The sequence below is a fragment of the Nematolebias whitei genome, chromosome 4 (assembly GCF_014905685.2).
Source record: "Nematolebias whitei isolate Nwh7 chromosome 4, NemWhi1, whole genome shotgun sequence".
Taxonomy (NCBI): domain Eukaryota; kingdom Metazoa; phylum Chordata; class Actinopteri; order Cyprinodontiformes; family Rivulidae; genus Nematolebias; species Nematolebias whitei.
In genome coordinates this window covers 33,291,561-33,309,256 of record NC_056501.1, presented here as the reverse complement: position 1 = coordinate 33,309,256, position 17,696 = coordinate 33,291,561, and the positions used below count along the sequence as shown (strand labels likewise).

General features: G+C 40.5%; 1 protein-coding gene across 1 annotated transcript in view; it reads right to left on the bottom strand.

The window, feature by feature from the left end:
- Window positions 1-17,696, bottom strand: part of tenm1 (teneurin transmembrane protein 1) — a 439,293-nt gene that overhangs the window by 178,920 nt on the left and 242,677 nt on the right. The window contains exons 10-14 of the mRNA XM_037675401.1: window positions 15,227-15,421; window positions 12,247-12,447; window positions 2,965-3,150; window positions 2,842-2,871; window positions 2,574-2,720 (exon numbers count right to left, since the gene is read on the bottom strand). Coding sequence (XP_037531329.1) covers window positions 2,574-2,720; window positions 2,842-2,871; window positions 2,965-3,150; window positions 12,247-12,447; window positions 15,227-15,421 — 759 coding nt within the window. The remainder of the gene's footprint in view (window positions 1-2,573; window positions 2,721-2,841; window positions 2,872-2,964; window positions 3,151-12,246; window positions 12,448-15,226; window positions 15,422-17,696) is intronic.

Sequence of the window (17,696 nt, the reverse complement as noted above, 5' to 3'; positions counted from 1 at the left end):
AAAGTAAATCTTAAAGTTTCTGTTTTAATTTTAAATTAGAAATTCTGGTTTTGCTTTGGTGTAGAGTGCTTTAGATCGTACCATCATCTTATTTTCTGTCATAGCAGTTGGCAAAAGTGCAAAACATTCATCATTGACTGGATGGAAGTTGTGATTGGATATGACAATTATATTCTTTGCCTGACTGTACACACATAACTGCACACATATTGGTATGAATACATATGTCACTACATCTCTGTTGCACAATATGAGTAGATTAAAGTATAATCAAACAATACGAAAATATCTCTTATTTTTGGTTTGAAAACACGGCCACACCTCAACCACACCTTCAATCACCCAACGTTATTTTTTTTATTTTTTTATTTTATAAAATAATTTATTAAATAAACTATTTCCTTTAAATCATGTTGCTTACTGGTCTTTTGTGTGACACATTGTTGCAGTATTAGAAAGAGAGTTCCAAAGAGTCTTGAAAAATTTACGAGGGTTCTAAATTTACTTGCATGGGTTGAAAGGCTTCACTCTTTTGTTGCTGAAATCTTGAACATATTCCAAAAAAATTGCACAAATTAAAAAAAAAAAAAAAAAGTTGAAAATAGTTACAGATCCATTCTCAGTTGAGTTTACATACTGTAGGTGAGAAAATGTGGAAAATGTGAGACAGTTTTGGGAAGGTTTGGAAATCTATCTGAATTGTGACTGACTGGAAACAAAAGAACAAACTGCAGTCAAACTGAGACATTATTTAAAACTTAGAGGCTAAACTGCAACAACAACATTTTTTTTAAATATTTGAACAATTGTCCTAATTTATTGGCAGTTTGTAAACATGCAAATGTGTAAGATCTAATCAAGTGTAATTCTAAGTAAAAAAAACTGCATATCTCTAAATTTTGTGTGTCCGACTAGATGCCAGCAGTCACCGCCCAGTGCGATACAGGCTTAACCTCATCCCTTCTCATCGCACTCATTCAGTTCAAATTCTTTCATTTTGCACAGAGCCAGTTCACAACGAAAATCATCTCTAGGTGCAATTTAGATCCAATTTCATTCTGTCTAATTTCGCCAAATTCATTCCAACACAGTTCAACTGGATCCGATTACAATCCAATCTGTCATCCTTCCATTTTGTTCAAAACTTTCATCCTTCATCCTTATTACCTTCACTTTCTGATTCTTCTTCATGTCTTTTCCTTTCTATTTCTACTTTTCTGATGCAGGGACCAGCTAAAGGGGGTTCTAAGTTGGGCAGGTCATTGAACCAGCTGAGATTGAACACCACCTCCAACATGTTGTTCCTAACCACCAGATCTCAGACTCATCTGATGAGCCTCATCTATCAAATCCATCCATAACCTCCGCCTCCCTTTGTCTCTGATTAAACCTCCAATCGCACATTGTTAAGGTCTAATCCTTGCTAATCAGTGACATTTAGTGGAGAAATGTCAGTTAAGACTGTGACAAAACTATACAGCATATGATTGTACAACTGAATTAACAAGCATTGCAATGAAAATAGCACACACACACAAAAAAGCATAATTCATTAACACAACAAAGAAAGGTAACTAACAGTGCCAACTCTGACAGAGCTGAAACTCATGCTATGAATTGTTTTCAATGCTCGGCTCCTATTTTACAGCCCAAACGCTGTGTTTCCTTGCATGCCTGTATGGTTGTAATCCCGAATAATGACTCATGTTTTAACAGCCATCAACGCTGACACTTTAGAGTGCTGACTGAGTGAGTCACGCTGCTTTGGTAAACAATGTGAAGGAAAAAAAGATTACTTTGTAGCCATCAGAAGCCTGCGCCATCAGAAAACCCTGTTTGAGGTTTCCTGCTGCTGCAGATCCAAACATCTCTCGACAAAAATATGGAACCACACACACACGTGCACAGACACACGCAATCCCAACAAGCCTTCCCTGCAAACAAAGGCAACACTACCTTGTTTGCTGTGATGGATTACAGCTCCACCTTAACAGTCACGTCTATAATGGATATTTGATGGAGTTTCAAAGAGAATGGGGCAAAGTTGAAAGCAACGTAATATCGTGCTAAATAAAAATTGGTCATGTCTTGGAGAAGCACAGTAGACGGGACTAAAATGGCCTGGAAATTATTGTAATACCACAGTACATGGCTAAGAGACACACACGCCCACCTTCTTTGGTTATGAGACACTTCAGCACCAAAAGCCCTGAAATATTTTTCCTCTATTTAGGCTTGAAAACTTTTCTAAGTGCCTTTTATCCTTGCAGGTGGTATGCATATCAGACATTTAGCTGGGATAGAAGGAAAATCAGCGGCACAAATGAAGACACACACACAAATACATATTCATTATGCTGTAATAATAGGCAGCAGGATGCTACAGGAGTCACAGCAGGACTAGGCCAACACAGAGCAAAGAATAGGAGGAATTATCAGGAAGATATTTTAGCTGAAGTATCAAGATGAGAATTAATGAAACGGAAGGGACAATGTGCCAAAAAGAGAGGGCTCAGAGAGGTAAGAAAGACAGAAAAAAAAGATATAATGTGATAGATGATGTAAAATGTCACCTCCGTCATTGTCAGTTCCATCACTGCAGTCAGTTTCCATGACAACGCTGCACCCAGGCCCACTCCATCCAGCTTGGCAGATGCAGCGCCAGCCACTCTGCTCCAGAGTACAACGTCCGTGGCCACTGCACAACCCAGGGCAGCCGTCTGATGTCCCACATACGAGCACGTGCGCATGCACGTGTACAACACACACAAATTTGGGTCATTTACAAGTCACAGCACTGAGGTCTCAAAAATATTTAAATACTCAAGAAAAATAAGTTACCTTTTACCACAACGTCTAAATCATGCGTAACTGGGAAAAAAGGAAGATTTGCATAAGAGAATTTTATTTCAAATATAAGAGGACACAAATAAACACTTCCACGTTCACCAGCACGTAACTCACCAATGTTACAGTGCTCCCCCTCCCAGCCAGGCTGGCAGATGCAGGTACCGTCGTGGCACTGGCCATGCTCTTCACAGCGAGGATGGCATGCTCTCTGGTCACACGCGGCACCGATCCAGCCCTCTTCGCACTGGCACTGGCCCTCTGAGCAAACGCCATGGCTGCCACATGGCACCAGGCACAGCTCTGTTGAACAGGTGGGCAGAGACATGCGTGAGGGGGGAAAAAAGCATGTAAGTGTGAGAGGACGAGAAGAATGAGAGGGTGGGGAACAGATGGAGCAACTGAGCGCTGCAAGGAAAACTAAGTTAAAAGAGGCACAGGGGACACAGGAAAGAGAAAAAATAAGTTTAATAATCAGAACTGGGGCGAGCCATTGTATATAGTTGAGAGAGTTAAAAAAAACAATGAGTGAGTGGGATAACCTCAGATGAAAAAAACAAACTTTTCACAATACACAGTCAGCCCTCCTCTAATAGCTCAGCTCCCTTAAGAAGGACGAGGGAATCAACTCCAAATAAAAGCCAAATGATTTGTATTTGCCATATTTTAAAACTGCTGGGACTCCAGTTCAGCTCTATTATTCTTCTCTGACATTTTGATCAAATTTAGTTGGCAAGTTAATACTTTTTCCTTTACATCTCTCTTCATTGTGTTAGCTTTCTTTTCCCTGCTTTTGTTTCCTGTCCTCTCTTTTGCAACATGCCTTTAAAGTTCTTTCTTTCCCCCTTGTATGTTTCCTTCTCTCCCTGCTCTCATCACCATCTGACTCTCACTCGCTCTGCAGAAGCAAAGCCTCATCTATCAGTAAAGCGAGCAAAGTGCTGGAGGCACACGGATCCTACTTATCCAGCTGCAGTAAAAAGTTATTTCAATTTAAATATACATAGCATGGAGAGGTAGTAAAAAAGTGAATTTGACTTGGAGAGTTTTTCAGCACTCTATTAGAATTACATTAACTTAGCTATGCCTCAACAAGACTGCAGGACAAAGAATTGTCGGGTTCTATTTCATTAAAAGGCCGGCAGGTAGAAGGGAGGAGGCTCATTTCTCAGCTACTCAATCACGCTTCATCATTATCATGAGCGGTATCCCCATAATGAAGGTATGCATGCATCAGAGAGTGGTCCTGCAAATCTTTGGTGTTCATGGTGAAGAGACTCCTTCACAACTGCAGCAAATGCAATGAAAGGAGAAAAAAAAAAGCCACTTTCATAATGGATATTTTCCTCTCTTAGAGCTGACTGCAAGGACAAGGACAGAGTGCTGCAGTGGACACGCTCCACTGGACACAGTCCACACGCTTCCCATTTTACAGTTGTACGTCAGGACTTTATAAAATGGTTTGGTCTTTATCAAGTACGACATCCAGAACAATGTGGTTTAGACAAATGAGATGAGACAAAAGTAGAGATGCTCATCCACATTTCACAGCACCACGTTTGGAGAGAACTAAACGACACCACATGCCAATTGTCAGCATGGTGGTGGAGTGGATTATTTGGTCTTGGTTTGACACCACCGGACCTGAGCACCTTGCAGTCATGAAGTCGACACTGAACTCCTCCACATATCAAAATACATGGATTGAAGCATTAAAAAACTTTGGACTGAAAACTTCTATATTTAAGAGATTACCCCCCCCCCCCCACACACACACACACACACACACACAAACATCCAAGAGCTTTTTCCTGCATACAGGTCACTTCTCAAAGGTTTCCGTGTACGTTTGTAAGTAAGTTTACATTAAAGGACTATTAACATTTACATTAAAGGACTAAACAGTCATCGAGAGTAAATTTCACCTTAGCAGGTGCTTATCAGAAAACACTGATGACCCTAAATTTTCTGCTTTTGAATACAGATGAGACTGAGGTTTTTGGACTTGAGCATTTTAGGAATTAGTGTTATTTTTGATCAGGACATGTCTTTGATTCCCCACATGTTACTGGAACAGCCTTCTTCCGCCTGCGTAGTATTGCTAAAATTAGAAACATCTTATCCAAAATGATGCAGAAAAATTGGTTCATGCATTTGTCATGACTAGACCGGACTATCAAAATGATTTATTATCTGAGTGTCCAAATAATTCTTTAAAAAGTCTTCAATTAATCCAAAATGTTGCTGCCAGAGTCATAACTGGAGTTAGTGGGAGAGATCATATCTCTCCAGTTTCAGTTTCTCTTCACTGGCTCCTTGTCAAATCCAGAACTGAATTCAAAATCTTACTTCTAACCTACAAAGCTCTCAACAACCTAGCTACATCTTTTATTTGATATCTTATTGTTCCATATTTTCCTAACAGAGCAATTTGCTCTCAGGCTGCAGGTTTACTTGCGTTTCCTAGAATTTCCAAAAGCAGAATAGGAGGAAGATCTTTCAGTTATCAGGCTCCTCTCTTGTGGAACCAACTTCCAGTTTCTGTCCATGAGGCTGACACATTGTCCAGTTTTAAGACTGGGCTGACGACTTTCCTTTTTGATAAATCCTATAGTTAGAGTTGACTTGTTATGCTCCTATAGGCTTAGACTACTAGAGGACAAATTGACCTCATTTCCTTAAATTAATTGTTAAAACTGAATAGTTCTCATTTGATACTATTTCTATATTAACATGATTATTGACCTGCCATTATGTATCTGTTCCTCTCAAACCCAGCCGGTCGAAGCAGATTGTCGCTTGTCCTGAGTCTGGTTCTGCTAAAGGTTTCTTCCTCATGAAGGAATTTTTCATTTCCACTTTCGTCTTCATGCTTGCTCAAGATGAGAGTCTGTGATGGAGTTAAAGTCAAAGCAGTCTTCTCCTCAGATAAATAGTGTTAGAATATTATTTTTTATGAATGTTTTTGTTAACTTATTATTTTTATATATGAATGTTTCTGTTCAGTGCCCCGAGATGACTTCTGTTGTGACTTGGCGCTATATAAATAAACTGAATTTAATTGAATGTAAAGAGGAGTATACTGCATACATAACCTTAGTAAAAGTACACAGTATTATGTGTACATGACCTTTGTAAAAGAACACACTGAGTTTATGCTTTTTGTTATTATTTCCTTGACTTTTGACACAACGCGATCTGATTTAGTATTTCATTGTTTCTAATTGTTTTTGGTTTTATATTTTTATTCCATGTGCTGTAAATATATCTTGCTACTTTTTATTAGATGATGTGATATTTTTGTGAAGCACTTTGGTAACAGTTTCTGTTTTAAATGTGCTCTATAAATAAATCTGACTTGACTTGACTTGACACAGTATACTGTCTAAATGACCTTAGTAAAAGTACACAGTACATGTACTGTATAGTGTTCTTTAATGAAGCACAATCAAGACCAACCTTTCCTGAAGTAAAATATGGTTTTAACTACTTTTCTGTAGTTTACTTTTAGAGGGGTCGTCAGATATATTTTAAAACATAATAGACACTTTTTGGTCTGTTGCCTTCATACATCTCCTCCTACATGTCATTGCATGAGTGCAGCTACAGCGTGCGCTCTCAGGACATTATTACCTGCAGCGTTCCCTCAGTGCAGACTGAAGTAGGCAAAAGGGCCTTCTCCAACTTCGCTCGTTTCCTGGAATATCTTGCAAAAAGATCTGAAGCTCTCAACCTTGACCTCTCTAAGTGACTTTAAACATCTGCTAAGTTCATGGCAAAAACCAATGCAGACATGTTCCCGTTTTTAGTATTTTATATCGTTTTATAATGTAGATGTTTTTATTTCTTTTTTAAATATAATATCTTCTATTTACTTTTCATTTTATATGCTTTTATGATTGTCTACTGTTGTTATCTGTGTTCTTTGTTTAAAACAGGTCTCTCTGTAAATGAGTCCTCGTGGCTCAATGAAACTAACCTGTAGAAATAAAGGTTGAATTGAATATTACAGATAGTCCTTTGAAGAGGATAACTCAATATACATTTTTTCTTTATTTCTAGACGGACAGATTTCTCCCCTAAAATGATTATTTCATTCAAAGGGAATACATTTACAGAATTTCAGCTCATGTAGTCATTTAATAATATTTATTTTTCATATGTGATCATTTATTAAATCACATTTATCACAGTCCAGATGACCTGACTGAAAATTGTTGGATTGTATACCTGGATTATTGAGCATGGACTATTTTTGGTTATCACAGTACAGTTACCCATGGTTCTAAATATAATGAAGTTTAGCACATCCAAACAGCCACAACACCTTGTTGTTGCTAAAACAAAGTGTAGAATTGAATTTTACAGATATTTATGATACAAACACTTGAAACTGACTCTCACTGAGACAACTTTATAGGTTTGAGGTAAAACATCTTGTTAAGTAGAGACACACATCTTTGTTAAAATCTGGGGCACATAACTATTTGTCTTTTAGCCTTAACATTTAATTAGATAAACTAACGCAGCAGAAACAGTCTCACCATGAGACACAAACAGACTGCGCATTCCCGCGGCGGTACATGTGTGAACCGGAGACCGGGCACGCGTGCAGGTTGCACATGTCTGTGCGATGATGACACTCCGAACACATTGATATATACTGTAGTTAGATTTTAGATACAGAACTGCCGGGGCCTGGCGGGCGGTCGGCTGGGGGCGCGTGCTTGGTTGTTGGCAGTGTGTGGGGGTGGTCGGTGGCGTGTCCTCTTCATGGTGGGGGGTGTCCTGTCGGCTGGGTGTGGCCTGGGCCGGGTCTGGGATATTGGCTCTTCTCCGCTCGAGAATGAATGGGTTTACCTCCTGGGTTTGGGCATGGGCTGCCCCCTGTAGAGGGCGGGTACATGTCTTGGACCTGGGGGGTATAGAGTGCGTATCGGGAATAAGAATGAAATGTATCGTTATTGTATGTCTTTGAGTGAGTGAATGTGAGACTGAGGTTGGGATTGTGTGATTGTGTCTGTGTATGAATGGGTATTTGTTAGGCCGAGACTCGGACTGCCCCCTCTTTGATACAACTGCGGGTGCTTGGCATCGCGCCCCTATCGCGCGGCCCCCTGGTGGGGTGTGCCCTTGCCTGCCGGCGCGCTTGGGGCCCTTGGAGTCGGGGGCTGGGCGCTTGGGCGTGTGTCGGCTCGGCCTGGTGTCTGCCTGGTGGGGCTCGGGTCCTCTGGCCCTGTCAGGCCTTGGCCTGGGTGGTGTGGGTCCTCGGTGCCCGGGCCTCCGTGCCCGGGCCTGGACCTGCATCGGTGCGGCGGGTTCCGGCGGGGGCCTATGAGTTCGTCGCTGTTGGCCCCGGGGGGTCACTGTATGTGGTCGCTGGTGGGGTTCTTCCGGCTCTCCCCTGTGGTCCGATCTGGGGGGTGGGCGAGTGGTTCGTCCTGTGTGGGTGGGCCTGGGAGCTCCGTGGTCGGGGTCCCTCCTGGGGTCTTGGGCTCTGATCCCCCCTTTTTTCGTCTGCCCCTGGTCTTGGGGGTCGGGTCTCTGCTGCTTCACAGTTACTAATAAATGTTCTATTAGAGAAGCCTTATACACTTATGCATGCTCACAACCACACACAAATAGAAGCAGGGATGCTTATGTAGGCTTTATATGTAGATATATAGATATGTATGTGAGTGTATATTCATGTGTATGTATGTATGTATATAGGCGTAGGTATGGGCATATATATTTATGGAAACTTACTGCAAAGCCATGAATATTTTAAGTTCTTTATACATATGTATTTTGTTGCTGTGTTTTGTCATGTTCTTTGCAGGTGAACAGACAGTGGCCGGGTGTTTTGCCGTGTGCTCTCTTTGTGTATATTTCTTATATTTTGGAGTCTTACTTTGTCTTTTCCTTCTTTCTATCCTATTATAAAAAAAAATAAAAATAAAAAAAAAACCTACACTAGATAGTCACTAGAATAAATATTTCATAATAATGGTGAGGAGAGGATGGCTGTAAGGGGAGAAGGGAGGCCGTCAAAAAAAAAAAAAGATTTTAGATACAGAAGTCCTGGAAGGTTAAGGCGTGGTGCGGAAGGAGAGGGTGGTGTGAAGGTGTATCAGTTCTGGAATCTCCCCCGGCTGCAGTGAATTGGTCACGTGCGAATACGTAGACGTTGAATAATTTATCAAATGTCATAACCTTCATGGAGGGACGAGCGGTTATGTCAAAGTAGCGGTGTTTCCTCAGTTTAGTTTATCTCTGCTGCTCAAATCTGTGCTTACCATGAACCAGACAGCAGGCCCCGCCCTGCTCTTCTCTGATTGGCTCAAACTGTGGCCCTAGTTGTATTTATTGGTCGAAAATAGCATCAGTTTAAGATAAGATATAACTTTATTGATCCCGCAGGAAATTGTTGTGCCAGAGTTTCAGTACAAAGGAACATACACAAGGAATCACACAAGATGTATAAAAAAATAACAGAGAATATAACAATACCAGCAGCTAAGGTCTAAAACAGGTCCGGTGCAGATGCAGAATAATGATGCAATTTAATCCCTGTATCATTACTAGATTAGATGGCTTTAAAAAAGATTGCAATGAAACACTTTTTCTTAATTTTTACAGATGATGGGAATCCGTCACAGCAACAGGGAACTTACATCCATGAAAATATTCTAGAGTGTGAGACTATCTGACTGGTAGCTGAAAACTGGACCAAACTGGGTCAACAAAACTGACATTTTTATATCTTGTTTAAGAACGCACCTTATGTTATTGTAAAAAATGGTTTGGCTGCACAACCCAAGGTTTGGTGCCGCAATAACTGGTCTAAGCTAGATTGGTAAAATTGTGTTGAGACCATCAACATAAACAAAGTTTGTCAAAATAACTCCATTAACGTCTATTGTCCAATGTTAAAGCCAAAATCTTTGTTTTGGGGCATTGCTATGTTATATATTTTTAGACCCAGCTTCTCTACTCTCAATACAAAATACCTGCTCCCTATTTGCCAACATATCGTAGGAAGCAGTCAGACCTCTATTGCATGTTTACTGCTGGTTCAAAATGCTGCAGCCTGATTTTTAACTGGTACGGGGAAAAATAGAGCACATTACTCCAGTTCTGGCCTCCCTTCACTGGCTCCCAGTTCACTTTTGAATTCATTTTAAAATCCCTTTGTGTGTTTTTAAATCTCTTCATAGTTCTACCACCTCATATCTCACTGATCTGCTGCAGCCATATGTCCCACAGCTCATTGAAGTCAAGTCAAGTCACATGTATTTATATAGCACATTTAAAACAGTAACTGTTATCAAAGTGCTTACCAAAAAAGATCACAGCATCAGATACTAATAACAACATATTACAGCAACATGAATAAAAGCATAAAAACATGAAATATAATGAGAAACAATGAAATACTAAATCAAATCACCCTGCGTTAAATGTCAGGGAGTAAAAGCAAAATGGATGAACACAATCATCAACAAGAAAATATCAAATGAGATCACACTGTGTTAAATGCCAATGAGTACAGATGTGTTTTGAGGAGAGATTTAAAAATAGAGACTGAGGTGGCCTGTCAAATGTTGATGGGCAGATTATTCCAAAGTTTAGGGCCCATGACTGAAAACGCCCAATCTCCTCTGAGCTTCAGCCTGGTTTTTGGTACGGCCAAAAGCAGCTGGTCTGATGATCTCAAGGCCTGAGAAGGAGTATAAGGATGAAGGAGGTCAGAGAGGTATGAGGGTGCATTGAAGTCAACAGACCAGATGCTTTTATTGGTTCCAGGCACTCGTTTTAAGCTCAGAGGTGACAGGGTCTTCTCTGTTGCAGCTCCAAAACAGTAGAATGAGTTACCACATGTCAGGCAGGCTCCCTCTCTTACGGTTTTTAAGTCTTGTTTAAAAACTCACTTTTATTCCCTGGTTTTTGACACTGTGAGCTGATGTTAACTTGTCTGTGTTCTACAATGTTAGTCATTTAGTTCCTATCTTTGTGGATCAATGCATTTTATTTTGTCCTTTTCTTGTTTTGTTTTTGCTGTACAGCACGTTGGTTGGCCTTGTTGCTGTTTTAAGTAATTTATAAATAAAGTGGAATGGTTTGGTATATTATATCATGACACATTTTTAAGCCTCAAATAATTACTTGAAAGTAAATGCATGAAAAGTGCATATTTGAACATACAACAGCAAGGTAATAGCTATTTGAGTCAACAAATAGCAACATCTAGATAAAAACTATCTTTGTTTTATTTTATTTTATTTTTTTTACTTTTTAAGAAAGAAAAATGTCCCATTCATTTATGGATGGTCAGGGATTAAAACGTACTGGAGCGTGCAACTAGGGGCCCCTCATCCTTTGTGGCTTCGGCTTCCAGCTTCTGGTTCTGCATCTAGTTATAATATATGTTGATGGTTGTTACTTAAGGTGATTCTGAAAGCTAAAAAAACATGAGATGGACTCAGTTTATCATAAAGCTTTTGGATTTTAACTTAATTTGTGTTTAATAAATGGTGATATGTTGTAAACTGGTGTGTTTTTTTGCAAACTACAGATTAGATTATTACAATTTCATATAAAGATTAAATCATTTAAACATGTCCTGATACATAACATCCTATTGAAAAAGCATTTACTTTCTTTGTTCCATAGCTGTAGCTAGGTACGACAGGAGAGGAAAAAACTGTTCTGATGATGACTATTTTCCTCTCTTTCAGCTTTCATTGCAAAGACAAGGACACCACGCTGCATTGTATATTTCAGACACTCCAGTGCACAAACTCAGGCAGCTTTGGCACAATGGTTACCTTCGAGCCTTTTCTCCACATAGAGCTGATTTTTTTTTCTCAACAGGCAGAAAAAAACAAGTAGTTATAGTTGTACAGCAGCTTCTGCAGTTAAATTTAACAACCACTAATATTCAGGTAAAAAGGAATAAACACTGGTTAATTTTAAATGCCGAGCTGAGTGTTTTGAGAAGCTAGAAAATCTGACAGGGCTGGTAGCAACGTTAGAGACGAGTATTTTTCCCTCTCTCTTTCTTTGCTGAAGAAAAAAATTGTGTCCAAATGGTGTGTAGATGTGTTTGTGAGCTTATAGTGTGTGTTACAGTGTGAATGCAAAGTGAAGTGAGTCCTGGTGCACAAGTGTACTTCAGAAGGCTGCAGTCAAAGAGTCAGGAGAGGAAATCTCATTTATAAAATGGCATGAAGAGTGGGTGGAACACACACACACACACACAACATCATAAATCCCTCTCGTGTCTGTCATATCCTCCGGAGGTATTATCTGCAGGACCGCACACATGCTTGAAGAACATTAACAAACTAGTGAAATGCATTTTCAATTTTCCTTCATTTTCTTTCTGAATGTGGCGGGTAAATCCTCATGTCTTACCAGTGTAGCAGTCTGGTCCTGTCCAGTTGGGCTGGCAGGCACAAGTGTCTGACTCTGGGAGATAGGTGCCATGTCCCGAACACTGCTCTTGACAGGCTGGCAGAGAGTCATCGCAGCTGACGCCGGCCCATCCCGCCGAGCACACGCACTCCCCTCGCACACACACACCGTGCCCGCCACATTGAGGGTCTATACAGTCCACTGCAGACAGAGGGAGGAGGAGAGCTGGAGTGAGTCAGAGGTGAAAGAAAGGGGGTGGTGGTGCTGATAGTGGGTGAAGACCATCTCATTATAATCATCAGTTCACCAAGTGTGAAAGCAGTGTTCTTTGCATCCCATCCAGGAGTTAACCACCCCAACTACAATCCCTGTATCTGTTCCACAACATTACACTTCATAGGACACTTAGAGCTGAAGCTATCAAAAGAGCTGAAATGATGTGCGCGTGCATGTGTGTGTGTGTGTCAGGGTGGTCTATGCTATGCCATGTTAGTGTGTGTAATTACAGCCTTGAGCATAGAGCCAAAGCTCAGCAGAGTTTGGCTTAACTCAGCTCGGCTCAGTCGCTGAAGGTCACACACCTGAATCCATCTTTACGGGAGACAGTTCTGTAGGTACCAGCAAAACGATGGCCGATAACAGCTGGGCCAGCAGCTTTTAATCAAGTTTAATATTGTGGTTGTTTTCATTATCATTACATTGTTTGTTTTGGGTAATTTATAGGGATGTTTGACATAGGGGACATGTTGCTTTAGCTTTTCATTTCCAGATTTATGCCTTGGTTAAAAGGACATGGGACTGATGCTGCATTTAATTTGTTTCAGGCGTGACAAATCTTTTTTAGTCACACTAGAGTCAACTGTAGTCTAGAAGGAAATTGGATTTGTTTACTGACCAGGCTCACTACCATTTTTATCAATTTGACAAAAAATATATTTAGAGAGCGTGGAAAAAGCACCACCTCCATTATTTTTCCAACTAAGAACTCGAAAACTCTGGATTATTGGTTTAAAAAGCAACAAGGATCATGTCCACTCTGTGCACGGTCAGGATAGGTGCAAACTGGTGTTAAATAATTAACTGGATCCGATAGTTTTAAATTGTGTTTCTGATTCTTGTTATTTCACTGTGGGTTTGACTCAATGAATCCAATCAGCTACTTAGACTACAAGCATGTCTTAAAGACATAAAAACCTGGATGACTCTAAATTTTCTGCTGTTGAACACAAACAAGACTGATGTTTTAGTTTTTGGACCTGAGCATCTTAAGATAAAATTTTTCAGTCTTTCTCCCTCCTTAGATGGCATTAATCTGGCCTTCAGCTCTAATGTCAAAAATCTTGGTGTTATTTTTGATCAGGACGTGTCTTTTATCCCCTACATTAAAAATGTTACTAGAACCTCCTTCTTCCACCTGCGTAATATCACTAAAATTAGAAACATCTTATCTAAAAATGATGCAGAAAAACTGGTTCATGCATTTGTCACGTCTAGACTGGACTATTGTAATGGTTTATTATCTGGGTGTCCAAATACTTCTTGAAAAAGTCTTCAGTTGATCCAAAATGCTGCTGCCAGAGTCTTAACTGGAGTTAAAGGAGAGATCATCTCTCTCCAGTTTTAGCTTCTCTCCATTGGCTCCCTGTCAAATCCAGAATAGATTTCAAAATATTACTTCTAACCTACAAAGCCCTCAACAACCTAGCTCGATCTTATATTCGAGATCTTGTTGTTCCATATTTTCCTAACAGAATTCTTCGTTCTCAGACTTTTGGCTTACGCGCGGTCCCTAGTTTCCAAAAGCAGAATGGGAGGAAGATCTTTCAGTTTTCAGGCTCCTCTCTTGTGGAACCAAGACATATTGTCCAGTTTTAAAACTGGGCTTAAAACTTTCTTTTTTGATAAATCCTATAGTTAGGGTCGGCTTGGTTTCCTGACTTATCCCCTATCCTATGCCGCTATAGGCTTAGACTACTATAGGACATATTGACCTAATTTCATCAAATGAATAGTTACAAATGAATATAAATTAATAGTTTGCATTTGTAATTTTTTTTATTTTAACATGTGTTGCTGTTTTTTGTCTTTCCTCCTAGTGAGTGACCTGCTCGCCTCCATTCTGGACCTGCCATTTTTCTTCCTGTTCTCTCAAACCCAGTTGGTTGAAGCAGATGGTCGCTTGTCCTGAGTCTGGTTCTGGTTGAGGTTTCTTCCTCATGAGGGAGTTTTTTCTTTCCACTGTTGCCTTCATGCTTGCTCAGGATGGGAGACTGTGACGAAATGAAGACTCATTGCAATCTGCTGTCTACCCTATTTTAGATCAACAATGTTACTAATTGAATTTTTATGTATACAAATGTATTTGTTCAGTGCCCTGAGATTAACTCCTGTTGGGACTTGGCACTATATAAATTAACTGAATTGAAGTGACTGCAGCTGTGGCCTTTCTGTGTGAAAATTGCAAGTTATTTTTCTCGGCAGTTGTGTTCTCTGGGTGTTCCTGTTTCTTCCCACATATTATTAAACAAAGGCTAGGTTATTAGCCAACTCTAATATTTATTTCAGAATAAATGTGCCTGTGAACTACAAGTTACATAGTTTTTTGTTTTTTTTTTCTTCTGAAAACACAATCCCCAACAATGTTGAGCCATGTTACACTTTGTAATGGTTTAAATTAGAATTTACACCTACTGGCCACTTTGTTACGTGCACCTTTTTACTGTCTTGTAATAAAACCTAATCAGCTGATCACATGTCAGCAACTAAATCCCAGATTTAAACTTGGTGAAGATAAACTGCTGAAGTTTTAATTGGAAGTTTTAACAGATTTAATTTAGTCACAATACTCTGTAGCAGAGCTGGCATAGTCAGGGCTAAGAACATCCTTCAACTCACTCACAGTAGCTGATTATTATTGTCATGGTATTGATTAGTGATTTATTTTATTTTTTGATGCTAGCTTATTAAAAATAAGATTTACCTTGTTCGCAGTTGACCCCCTTATAGGCTGGACTACAGATGCAGATACCCTGGATGCAGGTGCCGTGGTTGGAGCAGGTGGGATCGATACATTGCCCTTCCTCTACGTTACACTCTGCCCCCTTCCACCCTTCGAGGCACACACACCTTCCTTTTTCATACAGACCATTCCCGCTGCACAACACGGGGCACGAATCTGTAACAGGAAATAATTTGGATTACTCATATAAAATCAGTAGGACCACCACGCAAACTCTCACGCAGATGGTGGTGCAGTGCATTAGGTGGGAGATCGCGTTAACCTACAGTGAGCGGGGCTACGCGTTTTTATCTCAGCTAGGGCGCAAATTCAGCAAATCCTTGAACAGCCTCTCTCTGCCCATCTTTGTGTCTCACACAGACACACACACACACACAGACACTCAAGCTTATCCCTCACGCTGTTTCAATTTACTCAAGCACCACCTGAGCCTGGCTACCACGGCAACCCAGGAATTGTAGAAAATCCTCCCGACGTCCCTTTCCCTCGTTCTGAAAGGGCCGTGAAAACAATCGTGAAAACGGAGGATTAGGAAGGAGAGCATTAGGCATTTACAGAATGAATGTGAAAAGCAGAGCTTTCTCCATGCAGAGCAGGGGAGCCGTGTGGCTAATGTAATGACAGCCGGGAAGAATAAAGTCCACCAGCACTGGAGGACACACTGTCAACGACAGTTTGGGACTTCAAATGCATTGTAGAAGGAATCCATCCTTTTCTTTTTTATCACTTCTATTGAAGGCACAAGGGCAGCCATGTTTATACTCATGTCTGTTAGTGTTTGTCGTATTAATAAAATATGTCATGAATGAGTTGGTAGGTTTTGTGGAAGCATGGTGGCACTATTGGTAGAGCTGTGCCTTCACAGTGTGCTGGTTGTAGATTTGTCCTCCAGCATTTCTGGGTAAAGTTTACAAGATCTCCCTGTGCAAGTTTTTTTTCTTTTTTTTTTCCTGGATATGCAGTTTCCTCCCACAGATCAAAAACATGCATGTTAGGAAAATTTGTAACTCTAAATTGTTCCTAGGTGTGAGTGAGTGAATGGTTGTCTAATTAGTCTTTATATGGCCCTGTGATGGGCCTCCAACCTGTGCAGGGTGTACCCTGCCTCTCACACAGAGTATCCTGAAGATAGACACTAGCATTTGATCATTACTGTATTATTAGTAAGCCTGAGAGTTGCCAGATCCAAGCAAACAGTTGCCAGAATGCACCCTGTCAAAATAAGAGAGTTCCCGGATTCTGTTCCGGCAGGGTCTGGCTCAAATCAAGCCCTGCTTTTTGGGTCTCAGTGGTTACTGGTGTCCATGTCCAGCTATCACTGTGTGAGAGGCGGGGGACACCTTGGACAGGTCTCCAGTCCACTACAGGAACACACTGAGACAAACAACCATTCACTCTCTCACTCACATCTAGGGACAATTTAGAGTTACCAATCAGCCTAACATGCATGTTTTTACTCTGTGGGAGGAAACCGGAGTACCCGGAGAAAACCCACAGATACATGGAGAGAACATGCAAAGTCCACCCAGAATGCCCACCCCACCACCCACCTGGCCAGGATTTGAACCGGGGCGACCTGCTTGCTGAGAGGCGGCAGCTCTACCAACTGTGTCACCGTGCTGCCCTATGATCTAACAATTTTACAAATACTAAGATGTAATCTGATGTGGTAGTAACTACCCTTTCTGCCTAACACATTCTCTAAGTGCACATAAAGTTAGTTTAGCCTGACTGAGATGGTTTGGACATGTCCAGAGGAGGGACAGTGGGGATATCGGTAGAAGGATGGTAGAAATGCAGCTGTCAGGAAAAAGACAAAGAGGAGATATACGGATGCAGTTAGAGAGGACATGGAGGTAGTTGGAGTGAGGACAGAGGAAGCAGAGGACAGAGATGGAGGGGACCCCTGAAGAGGAAACAGTCAAAAGAAGAACTCACTGAACTATATAGTGAGAATACTCTGAGTACTTATGGAGCAAGGTATTTTTTCAAAATATTAACGATAACTATTGGAATCAAGCTTGTGTGTTTGTGAGCAAAATCTCTCATGTATCACTTTTCAAAGTTTATTAAAAGTTGTAGAGAGTAAACACTGAATGGATCTACTGAATAACTTTTGAATTCAATCCAGTTCAAGAAGCCTGCCACAACTATGGGCAGGAACTTGTGCCATCAGATACTGAATTTGAATTGATCAGAGTGAATCGGCATTTGTGTAATTTGAAATCAAATCCGTTGGTTTGAAAATAAATCTCACTAAATTGCAACTGAATTTAATGGTTTGAAATTGAATCTGTTTGCTTTGAAACTGTATTTTGTTGTACTGAAAATTCATTTTCAGTTCTATAATTCAATTTCTATTCTAAAATTCTGTTTTTTGCATCACACATCCAGTTCCTTGAGAAAGCCACGGAGTAATCAAACGCAGATT